The 22,667-nt window shown below is 41.2% G+C and overlaps 1 protein-coding gene and 1 non-coding gene across 3 annotated transcripts in view; both read left to right on the top strand.

Annotated features, from left to right (window-relative positions):
- The window catches only part of LOC126291689 (protein Smaug homolog 1), a 99,374-nt gene extending 89,856 nt beyond the window's left edge, over positions 1-9,518 (top strand). For both annotated transcript variants that reach the window (XM_049985313.1, XM_049985314.1), the window contains exon 11: positions 201-9,518. In XM_049985313.1, the coding sequence (XP_049841270.1) occupies positions 201-512 (312 nt within the window). In that variant the 3' untranslated portion in view covers positions 513-9,518. The remainder of the gene's footprint in view (positions 1-200) is intronic.
- A 12,427-nt stretch (positions 9,519-21,945) lies between these two features.
- Positions 21,946-22,019, top strand: Trnas-cga (transfer RNA serine (anticodon CGA)). The gene has a single exon. It is a non-coding gene; the product is annotated as a tRNA-Ser (tRNA).
- The last annotated feature ends 648 nt before the right edge of the window (positions 22,020-22,667 follow it).

Below are 22,667 nucleotides of genomic sequence, written 5' to 3'. Positions count from 1 at the left end.
AAAACTGCCGGGGACTCTCCTTGGAAGTGATCTTCAGAGCAGTCAGTAGTCTTGAAAGGAAATCTGTCTGCAACTCAAGGTACATCACTTCTGATGATTTTGTCACTCAGGACAACTTTGTTACCACCACATATTTCTTATGCATAAGCTTACAGATATAATACCCACAATGAATTTTGATAAGATATTTCTTTGTTCAGGTTTCTGCAGAGTCATCCAGCCTGCCAGTGCCCGTCCATGTTCCAAGCGTCAGGTGTGTTCTGCCGCCTCCACAGCAGCAGAGGCAGATGCCGGCCGCCCCGCCACGACCGTCTCCCGTCCCGTCGGGCCCACCTCCATCGTTCACAGGCTTGTTTACGCAGCCTCCAGTGGAGCTGCAGGCACGCCAGGAAGAGTGTGTTAGAAACGTCCGTACAGACGTGGATGCGAATGACACAGAACTGGATTCCCGCCTGGAGTCGCTATGCCTCCGCATGACAGAGCACGCCCTGGGGGGCAATGGTGAGAACTAAGGTTACCTGTTGAGACCACATAAGTATCTTCCCATTTCTATTTTGAATTCCTTCTGTTCCGTGCAGCGTGTCATACTGTCTCGGTGGGACAATGCAAGTTGTAATTTCTCTGCAATTTCTAATCTCAGTGGCAGAAAGTGACTTCACAGAGATTTAGGCTGGATCCACTCCGGGACTGCATCATATATACAGTGGTCGATGGTTTTTCTGTAATTGCTTCACTCGCAGATCCTGACTGGTGTCTGTAATATTGCACATATGGTCCAGTAGAGTTTGTCCTGTATTTAAGCCAGTTAACAGATAATAAATTGTTCGCTGGAGAACAGTTTTACAAATTGGGCAGAAGTAAAGCCATTATTATGCTGACAACCAACGACATTGTAAACAAATGCCAGTAATCCTACACTAGCATTTGGTAATGATAGAACAGATTGTCGAACTGGCTTAATCTATGACGGTCTCCAGTTACTCTTGTCAATAGTGGATTACAATTTACATTTGCTTCCATTGGCACTAGATGTTCTGCTAACAATGTTGTTTTGTACTAGCATTACATATGTTGCTGACAAAAGTGCTGCAGATAGTGACCCACATGAAGCAGTGTTTTTACTTTTCATTACAAAAGTTATAAAATGTAGCTTTGTGTGCATGGATTTTGGACAGCCACAAATCACTTGTGCTTTCAGAGGATTATTGTTAAAACAAAGGTGATGTTTGCATGTGTGTTCCCAAAGTATTTGCATGTACTGTATAATTTTGTATGGATGTGTGGCTTAGAACATGGCAAAAAGGCCAATATTCTCTTGTTTTTATTATATGAGGCTTTAAAAAGTGTGACAACTAGCTCTGGTCATGTTAAATGTTACTTATAATCTGGTTGAAACTTAACCAGCAGAGCTGGTTTTGTAGACCATGCTACCTGTGGTAGCTACTATAATTTCCACAGATTATTAGAAACTAGGAATTAATTTTATTTAGTGTGTGTGTGTGTGTGTGTGTGTGTGTGTGTGTGTGTGTGTGTGTGTTTCAATTTTTTTCTTCAGGTGTAATAGAAATAAGAGTAACTTTTTTTCACCATGTGCAATAGCCAATAATAAATAGTAAAGTTAGTTTGCTATACAAAAGCCAAATTATTAGCTATGGAAGTTTTAGCTGTTGTGTGTGGATGTCTTTTAAGTTAATTAACAGACAAACCTTCTAGCTGAGGGCAGATTTGATTTAATTTTGTTAAAGAGTTAAAACTTCCATTGCATTTCAGTGTTGCTTTCTGATTACAGGCTAAGGTGGTTAAATCTTAAATGTGTTTTGTGCTATCAAACTAAAGAAGAACTGAATAAGCTCCTTTACCATATTGGCTCTAATGTATAGGGGATTTGCATAACATTTTTGAAGGCATAAAGCCGTATTTGAGGGGTGTGACTGGTACCTGTGCTGTTTGATATTTCCTGATCGCAACAGTACTGTTTTCATAAGACTGACTCACATCTTTTTGCAACTTAATGTTCAATTTAAATATTAAGAGACCTATATACATGTATATTATACACCTAATACAGTATACAAAGATAATTTTCCTTGGAGAAAATGAGGTCTGTAAATCAGGTTTGCAAAAAACTAACACTATAGTACAATTATAAGTAAAGTAATGGCACATAAAGGTTTTTGTTTTCTGCTTCACTGATAACATTAAGGGAAGCTTTGGAGCATTATATCTGCGCATAAATGTGGTAGAGGCGTGTTAAATGTGGGAAAAAGATTGTAAATATTAACCTGTAATAGTCAACTGTGTGTCCGATAAGTATAGGTGCACATGCTCTTAACAATATGGTCATTATCATTGCTACATATCTGCTGTTTTTACAGTATTTACATATGTTTTTCAGTAAATGTTGTGGTTTATATTTGACAGAAGGGGTGAAAGAGGCAGATATTTCTTCCATTATTAGTCCTATATAAAACTCGTTACTTCCTTCATATATGACAAGTGAGGTTTAAATGCAATGTGTTAACTTTTTATTTGGTGCTTTATTTCTTATTAGGCATACTTAAATAGGTGAATGTTTCAGTTGTATATCCTTAATTTTGAAATATAGATGGAGTGTCGTTATGAATTAAAGTCCATTGTCTATACTACATCCAAACGCAGGCGTCTTGGAACGACTGAAGGGGAATTATTTTTTTTTTTTTGTGAACGGGTGGGGCGGGCTGGAGGGGGAGGGAGGCAAATTATTGTTGGCTGTGGTACATAGTACTGCCACTATTGTAATATTTGGAGATGTTTGAACAGTGATTCTGAGCCCTGTAATGCTATTAGTGTTGGGACAGACAAGTTTTCGTGTAATGGTACTATTGTGATGTGCCATAGTTGTAGTGACTGTTATTTTTTAGTGTGTACTTAATTCACGATTCATTAGCAGTGTGAAAATGTAAATTGCTTATAATTCAAAATCTGTACAATTGTTCTGGCTTGCATAATTGGTGACCTAGCAGTTTTTCTGCTACATGCACCTGGCTGATTACATAGCTGCAGTTTCCTGTGTAATTTACATATTTTTTTCAATTTATTAACTATAGGTTTTATTTTTGGCTGTTTCTACATTAAACACAGAAAAGTATGAAAAAATCATTTCCTTATATTGCATGGATGCTTGACCTATGGGCTACAGACTTGAAGCTGTGCAAAAGTCTTTGTTGAGTATTTGCATTAAATTTTCTATTTGAATGTAAAAATGACATCATGAGAGGTAAAAAGCTGTAATGTGCTGTCATTCTTACAAGAGAAATATTAACTCAAATTTCCACACTGGTGATACTGGAGTAGGTAAAAATGAAACACTTGAAAGTGCTTTTATTTAAATATCCAATAGAAGTTTGAAATGCACAGTGGCTCTGGAAAACAGGCTGTAGATTTAAACACATTTGGACATTTTATGGATTGGGAGCAAAGCATTACTTTGGATGTTAACCTATCGCTGTTTTTAGTTTGAGGCTGTGGTGGAGAGGGGGGGGGGGGGCTGTAGCTGAGCATAGAAATCCAGTTGATAGTTGTAGACCTTACAATTTAATAAATTATCTACATGGAGTACTTCAGTTGTACATCGACCTCATTATGTTGTGCTAGTGAATCTCGTTTGTGTACTCTGCAGTGAAGTATATTAAACTCTGAGCAGAAATTTAGAGAACAGATGCTGAGGAAACCCATGTGGTACTAAAGTTTCTTGTGGTGCCCACAGAAAAATGTAACTGGTGCAGAAATTTTGAAAAGTAAGTCTCTCTGATTCATTGGAGCCGAAACATAATTGTAGGTAATCTATACAAAGTCTCTTTAATTATCCTGCTGCAATTAGGCAAAGAAGATACTGTTACTATTATACTTATATATGGATATCAGTCCATGGCATGCTTTATTGCACAAACTGTAGCTCTGTGCCACATTTGATGCCAATCTGTGCAGAGAAACAGAGAAAAATAATTAATACAAGGGTCACTCAATAAATGCCATCTCGCATTTCTCTTTCAAACAGTTTATTTGTTCATACAATGTAGGCTTTCACGGTTGGTGTTGTCTTCAGTTGAAACTTCCAGGCTGAGAGGCCGTGATCTACCTATAAAATTTCCACCTCACGTTTTGTCTCCATCTGCGGGAGACATCTTCTGAGGTCGTCCGGCTACTGCTCTCAGATGTCTCCCGCAGATGGAGACGAAATGTCAGGTGGAAATTTTATAGGTAGACCACGGCCTCTCAGCCCAGAAGTTTCAACTGAAGAGTATATTTGTTCTTAAATGATTGATATTGTCACCAGATTATATCAATATTTTTCTTGCATGTACTGTTTTTCTACGTTCTACTGCCCTGTTGTGTAAGAGCGTGTATTTCCTTTCAGTAAGAGCTCTTGTCATGTGCTCGTAGCCATGTTCTCACTGCATGATTTATGCTGTCCTCGTCTCTTTAGTTTGTCCAGTCTTCAAATATACCTCAGAATTAATGGTTCACCTTTTTTGCTAGACATCCACGAAAATGTCATCACCACTATCCCAATAGTCTGTCACCACGATTTTTCGCCAGCACAGGGAGCTGCTTTGATATTCTTTTGTTGTGGGTTGTGTTGCTCTAGTGACAGCCTTTTTCTTTCTGTTTCCAGATCCAATGCACCCATGTTTCCTTGCCTGTAACAATTCTTGACAGAAAGGCCTTTTAGTTGGTCTTGTAATGTTCCTACTGTTGAGATAAAGTGTTTTTCCTTTTAATTTTGTGGTCTTTTGTGAGCATTCTGAGAACTCATCTGGCAGTGGCTGTGATAGGTCATCCCGAATGGGGCTGATCTTGGAAATCAGTTTCTACATTTAATGACTCTTAGACTCTTTACCTGTCACCGACAGTACTTGTACCATCTATATCATTACTATACACAAGTCTATGGATGTTCACCAGGATTTGTTTTTCTGCAACCAATAATTCATTTACAGGAAGTCACTTGTAATAAGTGTCTGGCACTGGCACCATTTTTAGAGTTCACTATGCCCCAACCATCTGTCCAAAATGTTAGAAACGTGGCACATGGGCAGCACAAACTTCAGACTTGAAGCACGTAAAGAGACCGTAGACAATTTCCTATGCTGTCTCTCAGCTGCTTTATACTGAGCAATTGGTGTACAGACAATATGTTTGATCTCAATGGCTCTTACACAAGTCACTCAAGTTTAAACTATTTCTAAATGTTATGAAGACATTTCATTATGGGCTGTCGTACTAATGTGCCATCTTCAGTCACAATATTTGTTCTTGTTTAAGTAACTCATTTCAGAGCTTCCACTCTGTTTTAAAAAACTACTGGACATTTTTGGGTTTCAGTTTACTGCATTCAGGTGGTCATAAATTGTTCACATTCTTGATTGGTGCAAAAATTTACAGGTTTGAGATTAAACTTCAAATTTAGTGCATTTATGCCATAGTAAATTCTAAATCATTAGTAAAAAATATTCCAAACATTTATAAAAGATAAGAATTTTTGTGTGGTAGTGTTTACTAATGCAGAGAATTGAAAATTGTGTGTGTGTGTGTGTGTGTGTGCATGAATTGGCTATCAGTTTCTGCCATTCTGCTAAGATTTTAAATTTTCTTCTGAATACTGTGGTTAATACTATGACTAGGGGTACATAGTAACCAATGGTATGTTCTCTCCTGTTGGCCTTTACTCCTGGGGTAGCAGTTTCTCATGCACGTATTTGTTGTGGATGCTGATGCTTTCCCAATAGTTAGTTGTTTCTAGGCACACTCTGAATACAAAGTAATTCCTTTCCAAACTTCTAATGGATCAACTTGCTTCCAGAACCTCTTCTACCAGAGAGAACTTTTGAAAGCTATTGTCAGTAAGATTGCTTTCTTTCATTTTGTTTGTTGTTCCTACCCTCAGTAGAACTGTAAGGTTAATCTCGTAGGATCCATCCTTAATGTAAAGAAAATGAGAGGTCTTCCGAATCTTGTTAATTAATTTTCATTGTACCTATAGAAATTTTAGTTAGATATTTTGGACCAATCAGAGAAATGGTGGTAATATACTACTACCTCAGTAGTTTACTCTCATGAATGTCCGAATTTCTCAATGGTTATAAAATCAGAGGCATAGATGGCTTATTACGTGCTGTACTGAATTTCTTTAGGGCAAGATTCTTGGAGCTAAATTAATGTTTACCAGCAACACTTGTTATGTGTTGTATATGAAATTGTAGCATAAATCCATTTCAATTATTTGCGCGGTAAGTTTCTTTTGCACTGTAGTCCTGGAAAAAGAATGACATTTGTACAGCTTCAGTTCCCTCATTTTTAGCCATGTTAATAGTTTGCAGCTGTGTAATCATATCCATAATAAAATGAATAAACATCGTTGGACACTTTTCCATTGTTCTTATAGGATGCATGGAAGGAAGAAAAGATTTATGTAGGTGTTAAGGTTGTGGATGCCTAGAACATTGTAAACTGCTGTGCGTTATAAGTGTGTGTGTGTGTGTGTGTGTGTGTGTGTGTGTGTGTGTGTGTGTGTGTGTGTGTGTGCAGGCTGGCTGCACACACTTAGTGTGCATTTGAAATGTACATTTGACTGATGTAATTTGTAAAGTACCTTTTTCTTATAATGCAAATGTGCAACAAGTAATTGTAATTCGTAACTGTTACCCAGGGGTGGACGTATTGTGGGAAGATGACTAAATTCATTTGATTGAGCTTGTGACTGTCTGACTGAACCAAATAAGCTCAAATTTTAATTTTTTTATTTCAACTGACAGCTGCTGTCCGCAGGAAAAGAATTTTTAACTGCAAAGCTTTTTGGAGATCAATTTAGTGTTAAAAAAAGTTTCTCAAATGTGTGTGACTCTTTAAATGTGTAATCTAGATGTTTCATATTGCAGTTTGTTTTAAACTGTGTGTTTCACCTATTCAGGTGTTGTCAATTATATTATCAGAATGTGTATGTATATAATGGAAGGTACCATTAATCATCTGTGTTGGCTGTTAATGTTTGCAATAGTAATAATGTTAATAATAGTGGTAGTGTTGTTAGTGGTAATAGCAAAATTAATGGCTTGCAGTTTGTCATGTGTTCAATGTCCTTCACTGATATTCACTTCAAATTTCTGAAGTAACTTCATGCTTAGCTCACTCTAGAGAGAAGTGACTATTAGGCCATAGACTGCAAAATGTCTGTGGCCTGACTAGAAGACTGATTCAGAAGTGATCTGGGACAATGCTAGTAGGTTTTTTTACTATGACATGGGAACATTGTTCGTGGACTGATGCCGGATGGGGAATGTTAGGTGCATCTGCAGAAGGGTGTATACTCAGTCTCATGAGCTCTGTGTCAGAGGAAGAAAAAATTAAGCCAATGGATGCAGGATTATTGCAGTGGATAGGTACATGTCCAGCAGGGTTGATTAAATGTATGTGCACAATATTTTGACAACTCTGTCCCCATCAGCTACAGTGAATGTTTGTGTTGCAGTGGATTCCAACCAGACCGATATCTCTTTGGCCCTGTGGTGCTATTTATACCAGTTTTCTTTCCATTGCTATACCCTTCACTGCATGTTTTTTCTGGTGCATGTGCTGTTATCAAGTGGAAGTTTCAGTTCCTTGACATTTCTGTCTTTTATGTATTAGATGACAACCTTTTGACAAAGAAGATAAGGTAAATTATATAACTGTTTGAAAAAGAAAAAAAAATTGTCAATAGACTAACGTTTTGTCTATTGACTGCCATTTTTATTTGAAAAATATAAGTTTCAGGCAGTGTCACCCATCATTGTATCTGTTTTTATTAAACAAATACTCTGAGGTTCTAATTCTGTGTTTACAATATTACAAAGCTAAAAAAGTGTCAGATTACAAAACAAAAGTTGAACAACACAATATCTTGTAGTTGTTGATATATTTAGTATATCTTACATATTTTGTATATCTTACATATTTTAACTAAAATAATTTTTGAAAATATAATGTTATTCGGTAGACAAAAACTATATTCACAAAGTGGCAGCAGGCGAACACTCATGTAAACCCGTTTAAATTTGCAAGCTTTCAGAACTAGTGAGTCCTTCATCTGGCAAAAGAGTTGACGGGTAACGAAGAGGGTTGAAGGAAAAGACTGGTGATGTTTCGGAAATAGGGAGAGTTTGGAAATATTGCCCAGAACTGTAGATCAGGGGAGACTTACCTTCATCTCTCTTCCTTTCCCTTAAATTCATCTGCCAGCAGAAGGAGCCACTGGTTCCGAAAGCTTGAAAATTCAAATAACATCTAAGTGTGTTCTCCTGCTGCCACATGGTGGCAGCAGGAGAATTGCAAAAAGATATAAATTTTTTAGCTATGTAACATTGTAAACCCAAGATTAGAATGTAATTGTACTTTATTTTTATTGTTTAACATATCATATATCTGAAGGTGGACAACATTGCCTGAAATCTGTCATTTTTTAATAAAAACAGCAACAAATATTCTGTATCAATAATTGCGGGTGACTCCCAGTAGCAAATTTGTCCAATTTTGATAAAACTGGGGATGTCAACCTGACTATATATGCAGAGATAAATCGAGTAGCATTTTAAATAAATTTGCAGAAATGATTGGCAAACAAGAGATGACATAATTTAACTTAAATGTAAATCTTGTTAATTTTATTGTTTGAAGTGACAAATAAAATAAGGCTAGGATGGTCAGAACCTGGTGTGATTTTTTGCTACCAAAGTCTTAATTAAAAAAAGAAAGTTAAACCTCGCGCATGCCACCCCACCCCCTCTGACTTCCATTTTTCATGGAACATCAAATACTTACATCCACATTACATCTGATATTCCTTGATACTATATACACTGATTCAGGAGCATTTTCTTAATTTTTTTATTTTATTAAGGATTGTTAGTGTGATTCGAGGCTACTTGTCTGTGGACCCCATAATGCACTAATAATTTAGCCAATGACAAAATTCTCTTAAAATATTTTCTGTGTGTAAATTATGTTGGTGTGGAGTAGGTGTATGATTATCCAGGGTAGTGGGTCTTAACAGTTTTGTAACAGTGTCACGGTAATGGATGACAAAAATTTAGAGGTCAGCACACAATGAAGCACTTTCACAAAATTACTTGTCTGACTCTGACTTTATTTAACCACATAGGTAATGCACTTTGGCTGACTGCATTTAACAGATAAAAACAAAAGGGAAGAATCAGTGGTGCATCACATCAACAATATTACTTACGTGTACCATACTTAAGCCTAGGGTCTCATTCAGATGAGCAAAAATAGCAAAAGTTTGGAATTTTTTTTGAAACAATGAAAAGACCTGCAAAGGGTCTGTTTAGGGATTATGATTGATCATAGTATGAACTTTATTTTAGATTTTCAGTGCAAAAACAAAATGACACCTGTAATTAAGATTTAATTTGATCAAGGATCTGAGAGTTTGATGTAACAGACTGCATGCAGTGTACCCCCTCAGGAGTTGTCTGAAATCAAAAGTGGATAACATCAGTCAATACTGCATTAAATTTAGGGGAGCTTATACCTAACCACAATGAAATAACCTTAAATTTAATGATATGGTATTACCTCAAACATGGAGCTTATTTTTGCGGTTTTGTTTCATTCTTTAAGGCTTAACAAAAATAGTTAACATTAAACAAATTTCATGTTTGTAGGTGTAAGCTCCCAAGAAAGTGTTTATTCTTTGGGGTCAAAGATAGAAGTTAATAGGTTGAACCGTTCTTATTTTATGCTGCACACAGTTTTGAAACACCATTTCTCAGAAAAACCATGTTTAAAGTTTAGGGAAAACTTTTATATGTATTATTAGTTCAATTTGCTAAACTGCATGTTGTTAAAGATTTTTGATCTCGCTGAACACTCATCTGAAGGTAATTTTCAGGTTTTTAAATGGCTAATCCAGTATGGCAAACCACAAACTGTTTCGACCAAAATTTAACCATTTACTCCTACTTACCTACCAACCTACCTACTTACTTACTTTCTTAGGTTTTGTTTGCAATTCCAGGACTCTATACCAACCATTCCTCTAACTCAAATTGTTCTTGGAGAGCAATTGCCTCCTTCTTCGTGACAAGAAAAGTGGATCTGGGCTAGCTGGATATATTGTGTTTGGCAGCCTGCACACATTTGTCAGCTTTTGTGGCTGTTATGTTAGCATGCCTACTCAAATATAAATAATTTGGTGAATGTTCGTCATATCACAACTTGTTTTCTACCTGTCTCGGGCATCTCTAGCTGCGAGCGTTCCACAGCAGTCGTGACGCTGCTTCAAACAATTGGCTGTTGAAACTTTTGTATCACACAGATTTTAAAAAAAAATTGTCCCAACATTCTAGACATTCACCTTTCAAAAACTGAAAATACAAAAAATCGAGTTTTTGCCCATTTTGAATGAGAACCTGGCCTTAGGTGTGGTCGCAAACTGTCATTACATGAACAAATCAGCTTTTTCTTGTCAACATTTTTCCTGTTCAATTTAATGTGATAGTGGAAATCTCAGGCAGCTTTCATTCGTATGTTTAGTTAGCAGAGAATGCGAAGATAACCTTTTAAATGTTGTATGTATGCCAATAATAGGTCCCCTCTCCATTGTTTGCCTGTTTGAGAGTTCTCAGTAAGTGTTAAGAATCCTGTTTCTCAATGTCGGCATAAGCTAGTTTTCTCTTCCTGTTTAGTGTTAATTTATTGTGGACAGGTGCTTAAAAGCATGTCAAAGAATGCATGTTCTAGACTGAAATTAGTAATCCGTGTAATCACTGTACTAGAGGTTTTTGCTTTAGAAACCTCCTAAAATCATTTAATAGTGTAGTCTTTATGGTGACTGTATACAGTATGTCTTTTCCTAAAGATTTAAAAAATAACCTCGATGTGGGCTGTGTATAACCCTTTCTGCAGAGATGCAGTAAATGAATACATGTGGTGGCTATCTATAGTTATCATGTCCCTTCATTTTGTGACAATCCCTTCTCTTTCCGAATTTCAGTGCACTGATGGTCTGTTCATATAATAAGCCTGTAAGTTTTCATAATGTGGTTTTATTATCGAAAGACAGAACAACTTCCTGTCCTGTTTATAAAGTTGCTATGGCATTCTTTGCATTACTTATCTTGGTTATAATCCATTACCACTACCAAACAAGTGTTAATTTTTTTTGAGTAAATAAAAATAATTCATTACAGTTTTAGTTTCTACATGTGGTTCTGGAACAAGTGAAGCTTCTCACTCAAGTGTTAACATGCTTGGGTGTTGCTCAAATACACCAACAGAAACTGTATGAATGTGTCGTTGTGTATATGTGACAAATTATGGAATAAAATTATTTTCCTGTTTACATGAAGTGAAAAGTTTAAAGGAAAAAAGTATCTGGTCATGTTAAAGAGAAGACCCACCAATAGTTTGTCACTTAACGTTCCTCAAACATTGTGACAGTAGGTGGTTCATTTCAACTCTAATCATCGCAATATAAGACTGAAAGGTATCACATAATGGTACAGCTTTATGTTGCAACAAATGCTGTAGATGATGGCAGATTTGGTTTCACTTGTTCCATAATTGCCTCACATTAAGCTAAAGTCCATTGTGACTGTAATCTCCTCTAACTAGACTTTTTTAATACATGCAACAAAGGCAGGTCCTTGAAGCAATTTTTGTTCAGTACTTTTAAAATATATAAAATATATATATATATTATACACACATCTAAAACTACATTTTATTAAAGTGAAATGTGACAGATTTTAAGGTTTGTCTATGATACTGTCTCCTATATGAATATTTGTATGTAGTCAGTTTTTGTATTGTTACATGTGAAAAATTAAAAATAAACTATTGTCAATCATGAGTGTGTACTGAAATTTTCTCCAATTTGTCTTTTTGCTGGTTTTCCTTAGTTTCTTTCCTTTTTTATTAAATAAAACAAGGCAAATGAGAGAGAAATATAAAAGTAGTTTCACTGCTTTGCATCTAAGTATAATGTAATTCAAGTGAAATTTTTCAATCTGGTGATGTACATTTTTCCAAAGATATAGTTTCAAACATTGTTAACATGATATAGGGGCTGGGCAAAATACGGAAACATCGCAAGCGAAACACAATGCAACACAGCTCTCTACCATGTCTAATATAATGCAGCAAACCCGGCGGCATTCAAAATGGCTTCCAGTCAATGCGGAATAGATAAAGGTTCTGTATGGTTTTCAAGGAAATCTTCTCTCATTCTTCCTTCAGCGTAGCGGCAAGTTCATATAAGAGTGACTGATGTGGATGGCGATCACACCCTCCTCTCCAAAGTAGAAGACAAAGGCTCAGTGATATTGAGACCTGTTGACAGTGGTAGCCAGGAGAGGTAAGACAATCCATCCTCACTCTCACTACACCCGCCTCGGTAAATGCAGGTTGCGTGAAAATGGGCCTGTCATCTTGGAACCCCTCCCCCACCCACCCTGAGGGTCCAGGGGTAAGAATAGGCCAGAGTTATTCCTGCCTGTCATTATTAATTAAAAAGAGTCTCTCACATTTTGGCCTTTATGTGATAGTCCCTCGTAGGGTTCGACCTCCATTTTCAAAATTTTCCTGAAGAGGTAGCCAGTTGGGGAAGGGAACCTTACATGGTGCATTGTGCATTGAGCATTGAGATCTTTAGCCCACTTTCTTGTCGTCGCATTGCAATCTCACCCATTCTCCATCTCTTGGGCGAGGACACCTTCCTGGGTGTGTTTTCCACCATGCACGATGCACTGTCACTTTCTGTACGGACGATGACTGTGGACTCCTTTGTACCTCATATTCAGCACTGCAGCCAGTCTGTTGTGGTAGGGCTGGCATGTATCCTGTTGGTTGTAGCCCCTTGACAACACAGGGATTGCTCTGCTGATGGCTGCTCTGTTAACTCCCCACAATGCCAAGGAATAGATGGAGTAGATGCCTGTCTCCTTGGGGCATCGGGACTCCCGGCAATGTCCATCCTGCCAGGTGGCACCCCTGGGGAGGGTCCCTGGTTGGAGTGTGTGGCATCAGGGCAGATGACACCCCATGAAGCGTAGTACATCATCTCTTGCTGGTGGTCTGCCACCAGCAGTCTCTAAGCGGGCAAACTCTAATGCTAAGAAATATGACCCCACGTTGTTCACCTCCCTGGCCACACCATGGTAGGAACACCAGGCTAAGGATGGCAGTGAAGATAATTCGCCCCAGTGCCTTGTATGTACGAGAGTTGATGGGAATCTTTCATGTCCATGAAGTCTGTTTTTTGTGGAGCATTTGGTGGACAAGTTTGAGGAGGTTGGAGGGCTTGTCCAAAATGTACTCTTGGTCAGTTTTGATAAAAACAGCATACTCTGGCCAGTCGCGGACATGACTCGCTTTTGGCAATTTGGGGGATGTTTCTGTTCCCATCATGCCTCATAAGAGCTTAAATATGGTCCAGGGTATTATCTTCCACAGGGACCATCTTTTGCATTGTGACGATGAGCTGCACGCCAATCTAGACTAGCTAGAGGTTACGTGGTTTTATGCTTAATTACAGACTTACTATTTCATCAATTGATTTGTTTTCACCATGACACGCCCACTGTTTACATCCTTCTATGTTGCTGAGCGAAGTATCACTTTTCGTTTTGGCGTCATAACTCTTCCTTTCTTATATCTTTACTACTTTTTGTCGATATAAATGATGAACTATTGGTTTTTGCCATTTAACAACTTTTTAATAACTATGGAAGTATTACAGGCATCGGGTCCCACCTAATGTCACCCGCCTATGTGTTTTACATGAACCTTTCAAGACTCGATCTGTTTACAAAGAGAAAGCAGAATATCTCTTCCTTTGACGTCGTCCAACAACGACCTAGGAAGCTCGACGCCCTCGTGGCCCAGTCTCTTCCATGGCTTGCAGTAGTTTGCAGCAGTTTGCAGCATTCGTTTTATTCCTTGCCCACTTGCCACCACGTCGAACTTTCGTGGTGATCATTGGGCAACGTCTTCCATGTTATCTGCAACATAAACTTTCTTCCCACAGTATTTCTGAAAACCCAAAAACAACTTAAAGAACGTAATAGTAATAGTACACGATCACAATGCCACAAATATAGAATACATCACATACATTCAGCAACAGAAAGATTAACATTAAGCAGAAAGGAAGGAGGAAGGGGATTTATCGACATGAAAAACCTACATTATGTACATATATGTTAAAAACAAAGATTCCAAGACTTACCAAGCGGGAAAGCGCCGGTTGACAGGCATAATAAAATAACACACACGCCACGCACGCCCGCCCGCCCGCCCGCCTGCCCGCCCGCCGAGCTTTCGCAATCGGTGGCTGCTTCGTCAGGAAAGAGGGAAGGAAAAGGAAAGATGAAAGGATGTGGGTTTTAAGGGAGAGGGTAAGGAGTCATTCCAATCCCGGGAGCGGAGATACTTACCATGGGAGGGGGGGGGGGGGGGGGGGAGGGCGCTTTCCCGCTTGGTAAGTCTTGGAATCTTTGTTTTTAACATTTTTCCCATGTGGAAGTTTCCTTCTATTTTATTTACTACATTATGGACAGGTAGACAATTTAAGAAAATTCTTTATAGAACGAGCAGAAACTAGCAAAATACACAAAGCAATCACACATATAAATACATAGACTACACCATTGCAATTTCATTACCACTTCTACAACCCTTTAGATCACATAACATCAACAGATACAGAGAAAGTAAATTGGAAAAAGAAAACACTACATGGCAAGCACCCATATCATCTAACACAGCCACATATCGATCAAGACACATCCAACACATAGCTAAGAAAAGGCAATATATACAGTGAGACAGAAGGATTCATGATTGCAATACTGGATCAAACAATAAACACCAGATATTACAGCAAGTACATTATTAAAGATCCCAATACAACAACAGATAAATGCAGACTTTGCGAACAACAAATAGAAACAGTAGATCACATCACAAGCAGGTGTACAATACTAGCAAATACAGAATACCCCAGAAGACATGACAATGTAGCAAAAATAATACATCAAAAACTTGCCTGACAACATAAAGTAATAAAACACGTTCCCACATACAACTATGCACCACAAAATGTACTGGAGAATGATGAATACAAATTATACTGGAACAGAACTATTATAACATATGAAACAACACCACATAACAAACTTGACATCATACTCATAATAAAAAGAAGAAATTAACACAACTAATTGAAATATCCATACCCAATACAACAAATATACAGAAGAAAACGGGAGGAAAAAAAACTGAAAAATACATCCAACTGGCTGAGGAAGTCAAGGGCACGTGGCATCAGGATAAAGTTGACATTATACCAATTGTACTATAAACTACAGGAGTCATACCACGCAATACAGCTATATCCAAACGTATATATACAACTACAGAAATCTGTAATTATTGATACATGTTCAATTACCCGAAAGTTCCTAAATGCAATGTAACATATAGCGTACAGTTAAAAGGAAGTCACGCTTGATCAAGGTCTGTGTCACTTTCCATTTTTAACCAGACATAACGTCTGTGACAGGAAAGAGAAAGAATAATAACTGTTCTTACAATTATTCGTGTAAGTCTTGGTCGATTTAATGAGGGGTGGGAAAGGCCTAAGCCTTGTGACACCACAGGGTCCATTGGGGTCCGAGAGATAACCAGGTTGCCACTGGTGCCTTCATCTTGGCCTTTGAGGATGACACATTGCCCAAGAAGGTCAAAGTTATGGTGGAGTGCTGTGATGTCAAATCATATATCCCTACCCCAATGTGGTGCTTTAAGTGCTGGAAGTTTGGCCATATGTCTTCCCACTGTACTTCCAGACTCACCTGTCGAGATTGAGCATGTCCATGCCTCCCATCTGTGTCAACTGAAGAGAGCATCATTCACCTTGCTCGCCAGACTGCCGATTCTACAGCAAGAGAGGAAAATCATGGAATAAAAGACCCTGGACCAACTGACCTATGCTGAGGCTAAGAGGAAATTGGAGTGCTCACATCTTGTGGCTATGAACTCCTCATGCACCATTGCTACGAGAACAGTTCTGCCCCCCCCCCCCTCCCCCTATCAGTTCCTCAAAGTCCTGTCACCTCTCAGAACTGGGAGACTACATGTGCCCCCTTAATAATGGGGTACACTTCCCTCCCTGTTGCTCCTGCACCACCTACTTCAGGAGCAACACCCCTCCCCCCTCCCCTCCCCACCACCACCACCACCACCACCACCACCACCACCACCACCACCACCACCACCACCACCACCACCACCACCACCACCACCATAACGGATTTCAGTCCCCACTTTTGATCCAGAGAAGCGTAACGTGTCTTCGACTCCTCTCAGTAGGAAGGGGTCCCTTGGGTCACTCCCTTCCCTGGTTTCTGCTAGTGCCTGAATAGCCAAAAAGCAGCTGGTCATAGGTCTTCACGCTCATCCTCAGTTCTGGAGAGAGATACAATAAAGTCTGCCCACCGAGGAAAACTCAAGGAACAGCATGAGAAATCGAAAAAGACCATGCCCAAGAACAAGGAACGTGCAATGGCACCCATCCTCCAGTGGAATTGCGGCGGTTTTTTTCCACCACCTGGCTGAGCTACGGCAACTGTTTAGTTTTATACCTGCTTTCTGCACTGCCCTCCAGGAAGCCTGGTTCGCAGAAATGTGGACCCCTGCCCTTCGTGCCTATTAGGGATATTAGAGGAACTGTAGCGACTATAATCGAGTGTCGGGTGGAGTATGCGTTTGTCCTAAACTCAGTCTGTAGTGAAACTGTGCCCCTTCAAACCCCTCTTGAAGCTGTGGCTGTTAGAAAAGGACGACAGTAAATAACTGTCTGCAATGTATGTCTTCCTCCAAGTGGTGCAGTACCCCTGAATGTATTAGCTGTACTGACTGATGAACTCCATAAACCTTCCCTACTTTTGGGAGATTTTAATACCCATAACCCCTTGTGGGGTGCCACCGTGCTTCCTGGCCGAGGTAGAAATGTCGAAACTTTACTGTCTCAGTTCGACCTCTGCCTCGTAAATACTGTCACCGCCACACATTTCAATGTGGCATGAGGTAGTTACTCAGCCATTGATTTATCAATTTGCAGCCCAGGACTTCTCCCATCTATTCACTGGAGAAGACATGACGACCTGTGTAGTAGTGACCACTTCCCCCATCTTCCAGTCACTGCCCCTGCGTCAGGCCCATGGACGCCTAGCCAGATGGGCTTTAAACAAGGCGGACTGGGAAACATACGTCTGATGTCACCATTGACTCTACCGCACATGGTAACATCGATATGATGATGGTTGAGCAAGTGACTATCACAATCGCTGCAGCAGAAAATGCGATCCCCTTCTCTTTAGGGTGCCCCTGGCGAAAGACAGTTTCTTGGTGGTCACCAGAAGTCGCTGAGGCAATTAGAGCGTCAGCGAGATCTACAGCGACACCCTTCCTTACAGCATCTGATAGCCTTTAAGTGGCTCCATGCCAGTGTACACGAGCTTATAAAACGACAGAAGGAGTGTTAGGAGAGATGTCGACCATTGGGTGCCATACGTCACCTTCCCAAGTGTGGACGAAGATCAGAGCTATTTGGGTACCAGACCCCAACAGGTGTCCCTGGTGTTACCATTAATGGCGTGCTACGTACCGGTGCAAACGAACGCGATTGCCGAGCACTTTGCTGAGCACTATGCTCGGGCCTCTGTGCCAGAGAACTACCCCCCAGCCTTTTGCACCCACAAACGGCGGATGGAAGGGAAAATCTCGTTCACTACACGCCACAGTGAACCCTATAACGCCCCATGTACAGAGTGGGGGCTCCTCAGCACCCTTGCATATTGCCCTGACACAGCTCCTGGGCCGGATCAGATCCACAGTCAGGTGATTACACATTTATCATCTGAGTACAAGCGCCATCTCCTTGTCATCAACTGGATGTGGTGCGGTGGCGTCTTTCCATTGCAATCTCAGGAGAGCACCATCGTTCCAGTCCTCAAACCCGACAAAAACCCACTTCAGCCTCACCGACGTTATTTGTAAGCTGCTGCAACATATGGTGTGTCGGTAGTTGGGTTTGGTCCTAGAATCACGTGACCCACTGGCTGCATGTCAGAGCGGCTTCCACCAGGGTTGCCCTACCACTGATAGTCTTGTGTCCCTCGAGTCGGCCATCCGAACAGACTTTTCCAGACGCCAACACCTTGTTGCCGTCTTTTTTTATCTATGCAAAGCGTATGACACCACCTGTCTACATCATATCCTTGCCACATTATACAGGTGGGGTCTCAGAGTCCCACTTCAGATCTTTATCCAGAATTTCCTGACGCTCTGTACTTTCTGTGTACAAGTTGGTGCCTCCCATCGTTCCCCCTTATATCCAGGAGAATGGCGTCCTGCAGGGCTCTGTATTGAGTGTATCACTACTTTTAGTGGCCATTAACAGTCCAGCAGCACCTGTAGGGCCGTCTGTCTCACCCTCTCTGTATGCAGATGACTTCTGCATTTTGTACTGCTCTGCCAGCAGTGGTGCCCAGGGAGTCATCCACAAGGCGCAGTCATGGGTTCTCGCCCACAGTTTCCAGTTTCTGGCCCCTAAGTTATGTGTCATGCACTCCTGTCAGCATCTTACTGCTCATCCAGAACCAGAACTTTACCTTCATGAAGATCCACTCACTGTAGTGGAGACATATCGATTCTTAGGACCGGTTTTTGATGCCCAATTGACTTGGCTTCCTCACTTTTGTCATGTTAAGTGGAAGTGCTGGCAGCACCTCAATGTCCTCCACTTTCTCAGCAACACCAACTGGGGTGCAGATCGCTCTACTCTGCTGCAGCTCTACAAAGTCCTTGTTCAATCCCACCCTGACTATGGGAGTGTGGTTTATGGTTCGGCAGCGCCCTCAGCGTTGCATGTACTCGAACCAGTGCACCACTGTGGCGTTTGCCTAGCGACGGGAACTTTTAGAACGAGTCTGGTGACCAGTGTCCTGGTGAAGACTGGAGTCCCTCCATTGCAGGTCTGACGTGCACAACTGCTCGCCAGTTACATTGCACACATTCGTAGTTCTCTGAGCATCCGAATTACTGCCTCCTTTTTCCACCTGTGCCAGTTCATCTCCCACATCGGTGAACCAGGTCAGGGCTAACAATTACAGTTCGTGTGTGATCCCTTCTGTCTGAACTGGAGTCCTTCCCTTTACCGCCTCCCATCCAGGTCCGTCCGCATACATATTCATGGTGTACACCTAGGCAGCAGATTTGTCAGGGCCTTTCGCATGACCCTAAGGACTCGGTTACGCCTGCCGCTCTTCGCTGTCACTTCCTCTCGATTCTTGACGTGTTTCAGGGCTCTGAAGTGGTTCACACCAACGGCTCGATGGCTGATGGTCATACTTGCTTCACCTACGTCCACAGAGGCCATTTCGAAAAGCATACCTCGTCCGATGGCTGGAGTGTTACTACAGAGCTGGTGGCCATCTCTCGTGCACTATCCATTCATGCCCCGGGGAATCGTTTCTTCTGTGTACTGACTCCTTGAGCAGCCTACAAGCTATCGACCAGTGCTACACTCGCCATCCTTTGGAAGCGTCCATCCAGGATTCCATCTATGCCCTGGACTGGTCCCGTCATTCAGTGGTGTTTGTGTGGACCCCAGGACACGTCGGCATCCCAGGCAATGAACTTGCCGACAGGCTGGCCAAACAGGCTATGCGGAAACCACTTCTGGAGATGGAAGAAGAAAAATAAATAGCTACAAACTGTAGCAATAGATGGCGCCGTAAGCATAATTTAATGTAAATGCCGTGTGGCTAGGGCCGAGCCAGCTGCTGTGGCCAAGCCGTTCTAGGCGCTTCACTCTGGAAGCGCACTGCTGCTATGGTCGCAGGTTCGAATCCTGCCTCAGGCATGGATGGGTGTGATGTCTTCAGGTTAGCTAGGTTTAAGTAGTTCTAAGTCTATGGGACTGATGACCTCAGAAGTCCCATAGTGCTCAGAGTTATTTGAGCTAGGGCCTCCTGTCGGGTAAGCTGTTCGCCTGGTGCAAGTCTTTCGAGTTGACGCCACTTCGGCGACTTGCGTGTCGATGGGGATGAAATGATGATGATTAGGATAAAACGCCACCCAGTCCCTGAGCGCAGAAAATCTCCAACCCAGCTGGGAATCGAACCCGGGCCGTTAGGTATGACATTGTCATACTGACTGCTCAGCTACCAGGGACGGACCATAATTTAATAGTGGTGGACTACAAATAACAAATGAATCATACAACAATGTTTATGGTGTAAATTTGACGTTAAACGAACCGTGCTATTTAGTGTGCATGGGTGTCCCAGTGTAGTTACATAAACCTATCCACCACAGCAACGTCATTTCACGACGAATGGGAAAAATCTGTTTTTAATTGTCCTGAGTCCAAAAACCTCATAAACAGTATCAATCAAAATCAAATCGAATTATTAATTTCCGCGTGACTGGCGCAAAACATGCTCAACATGCTGTCCACATCTTTCTGCAGCAAGTTGAAATCGTGAAACAACATGTTCCACAACTGATCGAAGTGTTTCCAGGGTCACGTTCAGAATATCTTGCCTAATGCGTGCCTTCAGCACCTAAGTTTGCAATCGGAACACACTGAACATATCATCTTTCAGATATCCCCACAGCCAGACATCACGGGATTCATCCCGTACTGCTGACGACCAGGCTGTAGGAAAATGGCGGCTGATAATTCTAGCATTTCTGAAATGGCCCTTCAGCAGCTGCTTAACTGGATTTGCAATGTGCGGAGTTGCGCCATCTTGCTTAAAAATGGTCACATCCACGCTGTTGGAGAGCTGGAATGACGTGGTTGCGCAAAAGACACTCATTGCGCTTACCAGCTATGGTATAGGTAACGGGACCAGAAGCACCTCTCTCTTCAAAAAAATATGGCCCAATGACAAATGACGATAAAACCGCACCACACAGTGGCCTTATCAGGATAAAGTGGTACTGGTTGATCTGCATGTGGATTTTCCGTTGCCCATATTCGACAATTCTGTGTATTGACATATCCTGTCAGATGGAAGTGGGCTTCGTCTGTCCACAGAATCTTCCACGGCCAATCATTGTCCACTTTCATGCAAGCAAGAAATTCTGAAGCAAAGATCTCTCTTGCTGACGGGTCAACAGAAAGCACATGGTTAACTTTAAATGGATAGCAAAGGAGGAGGTTTAATAGGATTTTACACATCGTGCTGACGGATATTTCCAATGTTCGAGCAATTCTCAGTGCACTACACGTTTGCACAACCACTCGTCTCCTCCCGTACTGCTGTGGCCACTGCCCCACTGACGTATCAATTCATTTACTCCGTCTACAACGTTGCACACCAAAGGAACCCGTCGTCTCTAATTTCCGAATCATTTTCTCCCAACCCACGGCAGTCATCGGACCGACGCCTTTTTGCAAACCCTTTGGTTTCCGGAACTTCTGCAGAGCGACGTGTGCACAGTCATCATTCTTATAATATAGCTTTGCAAGCAGAGCGCGATCCTGCATTGAAACAGTCATGGCGAAAGTCATTATGAGTACTGGGCGTGAGTCGTGCTTCGGTAGCTCAGTTGGTAGAGCACTTGCCCGCGAAAGGCAAAGGTCCCGAGTTCGAGTCTCGGTCGGGCACACAGTTTTAATCTGCCAGGAAGTTTCATATCAGTGCACACTCCGCTGCAGAGTGAAAATCTCATTCTGGAAACATCCCCCAGGCTGTGGCTAAGCCATGACTCCGCAGTATCCTTTCTTTCAGGAGTGCTAGTTCTGCAAGTTTCGCAGGAGAGCTTCTGTAAAGTTTGGAAGGTAGGAGACGAGGTACTGGCAGAAGTAAAGCTGTGAGTACCGGGCGTGAGTCTTGCTCGGTAGCTCAGTTGGTAGAGCACTTGCCCGCGAAAGGCAAAGGTCCCGAGTTCGAGTCTCGGTCGGGCACACAGTTTTAATGTGCCAGGAAGTCTCAGTATTCTGACACATACAGAGCCATTTATCAATTTTCACATTATTTTTTTCTTCTGCCGTACGTGTTTCCCCTTCGCCGGTAATATTCCGTTGCAATTTTACGTCATTCTGACCAGTGGGGTTATTTCTACAGCGTTTCGAAAGTTTAATTATAATCACCCTGTACATTGAATGCTGTCACACGGGGAATTGGATTCTTATCTGAAGATAAGATTTTTTTATGGTTGACGCAAAAACCAACTGTTTAAATGACTGTTATGGACACGATTCATGGGGTGTTCCCGTTGGCAGAACGAAAGATCCCTGTCAGTCTAAACGTGCTAAGGTTTGCGCTTGGCAAGGACCATGTACCACTTAAGAAACTCTCACGTAAGTTTATTTGAATGTTACTTACAGTACTTAGAAACTGTGGATAGAAACAGTGGCTTCTCGAATTCCATAAGTTTTTAAGTAAGATGCTGTACTGAGCCACAGATACCATGTAGCACAACACCTGGAAGCCAAATAATTGTAACATTTTTTAGTCTGCAGTTTTGGCCTCCCAACAGCCTCGATTCAAATCCAATGGATTGTCAGGGATGGAGTGTAATAGAGTGTGTCCCCAACAAATATAGACATCCGG

Source organism: Schistocerca gregaria, chromosome 9, assembly GCF_023897955.1.
Source record: "Schistocerca gregaria isolate iqSchGreg1 chromosome 9, iqSchGreg1.2, whole genome shotgun sequence".
NCBI classification, from domain to species: Eukaryota; Metazoa; Arthropoda; class Insecta; order Orthoptera; family Acrididae; genus Schistocerca; species Schistocerca gregaria.
The sequence above is the reverse complement of the archived record's forward strand: the minus strand, read 5'-3'. Positions and strand labels throughout refer to the sequence as shown.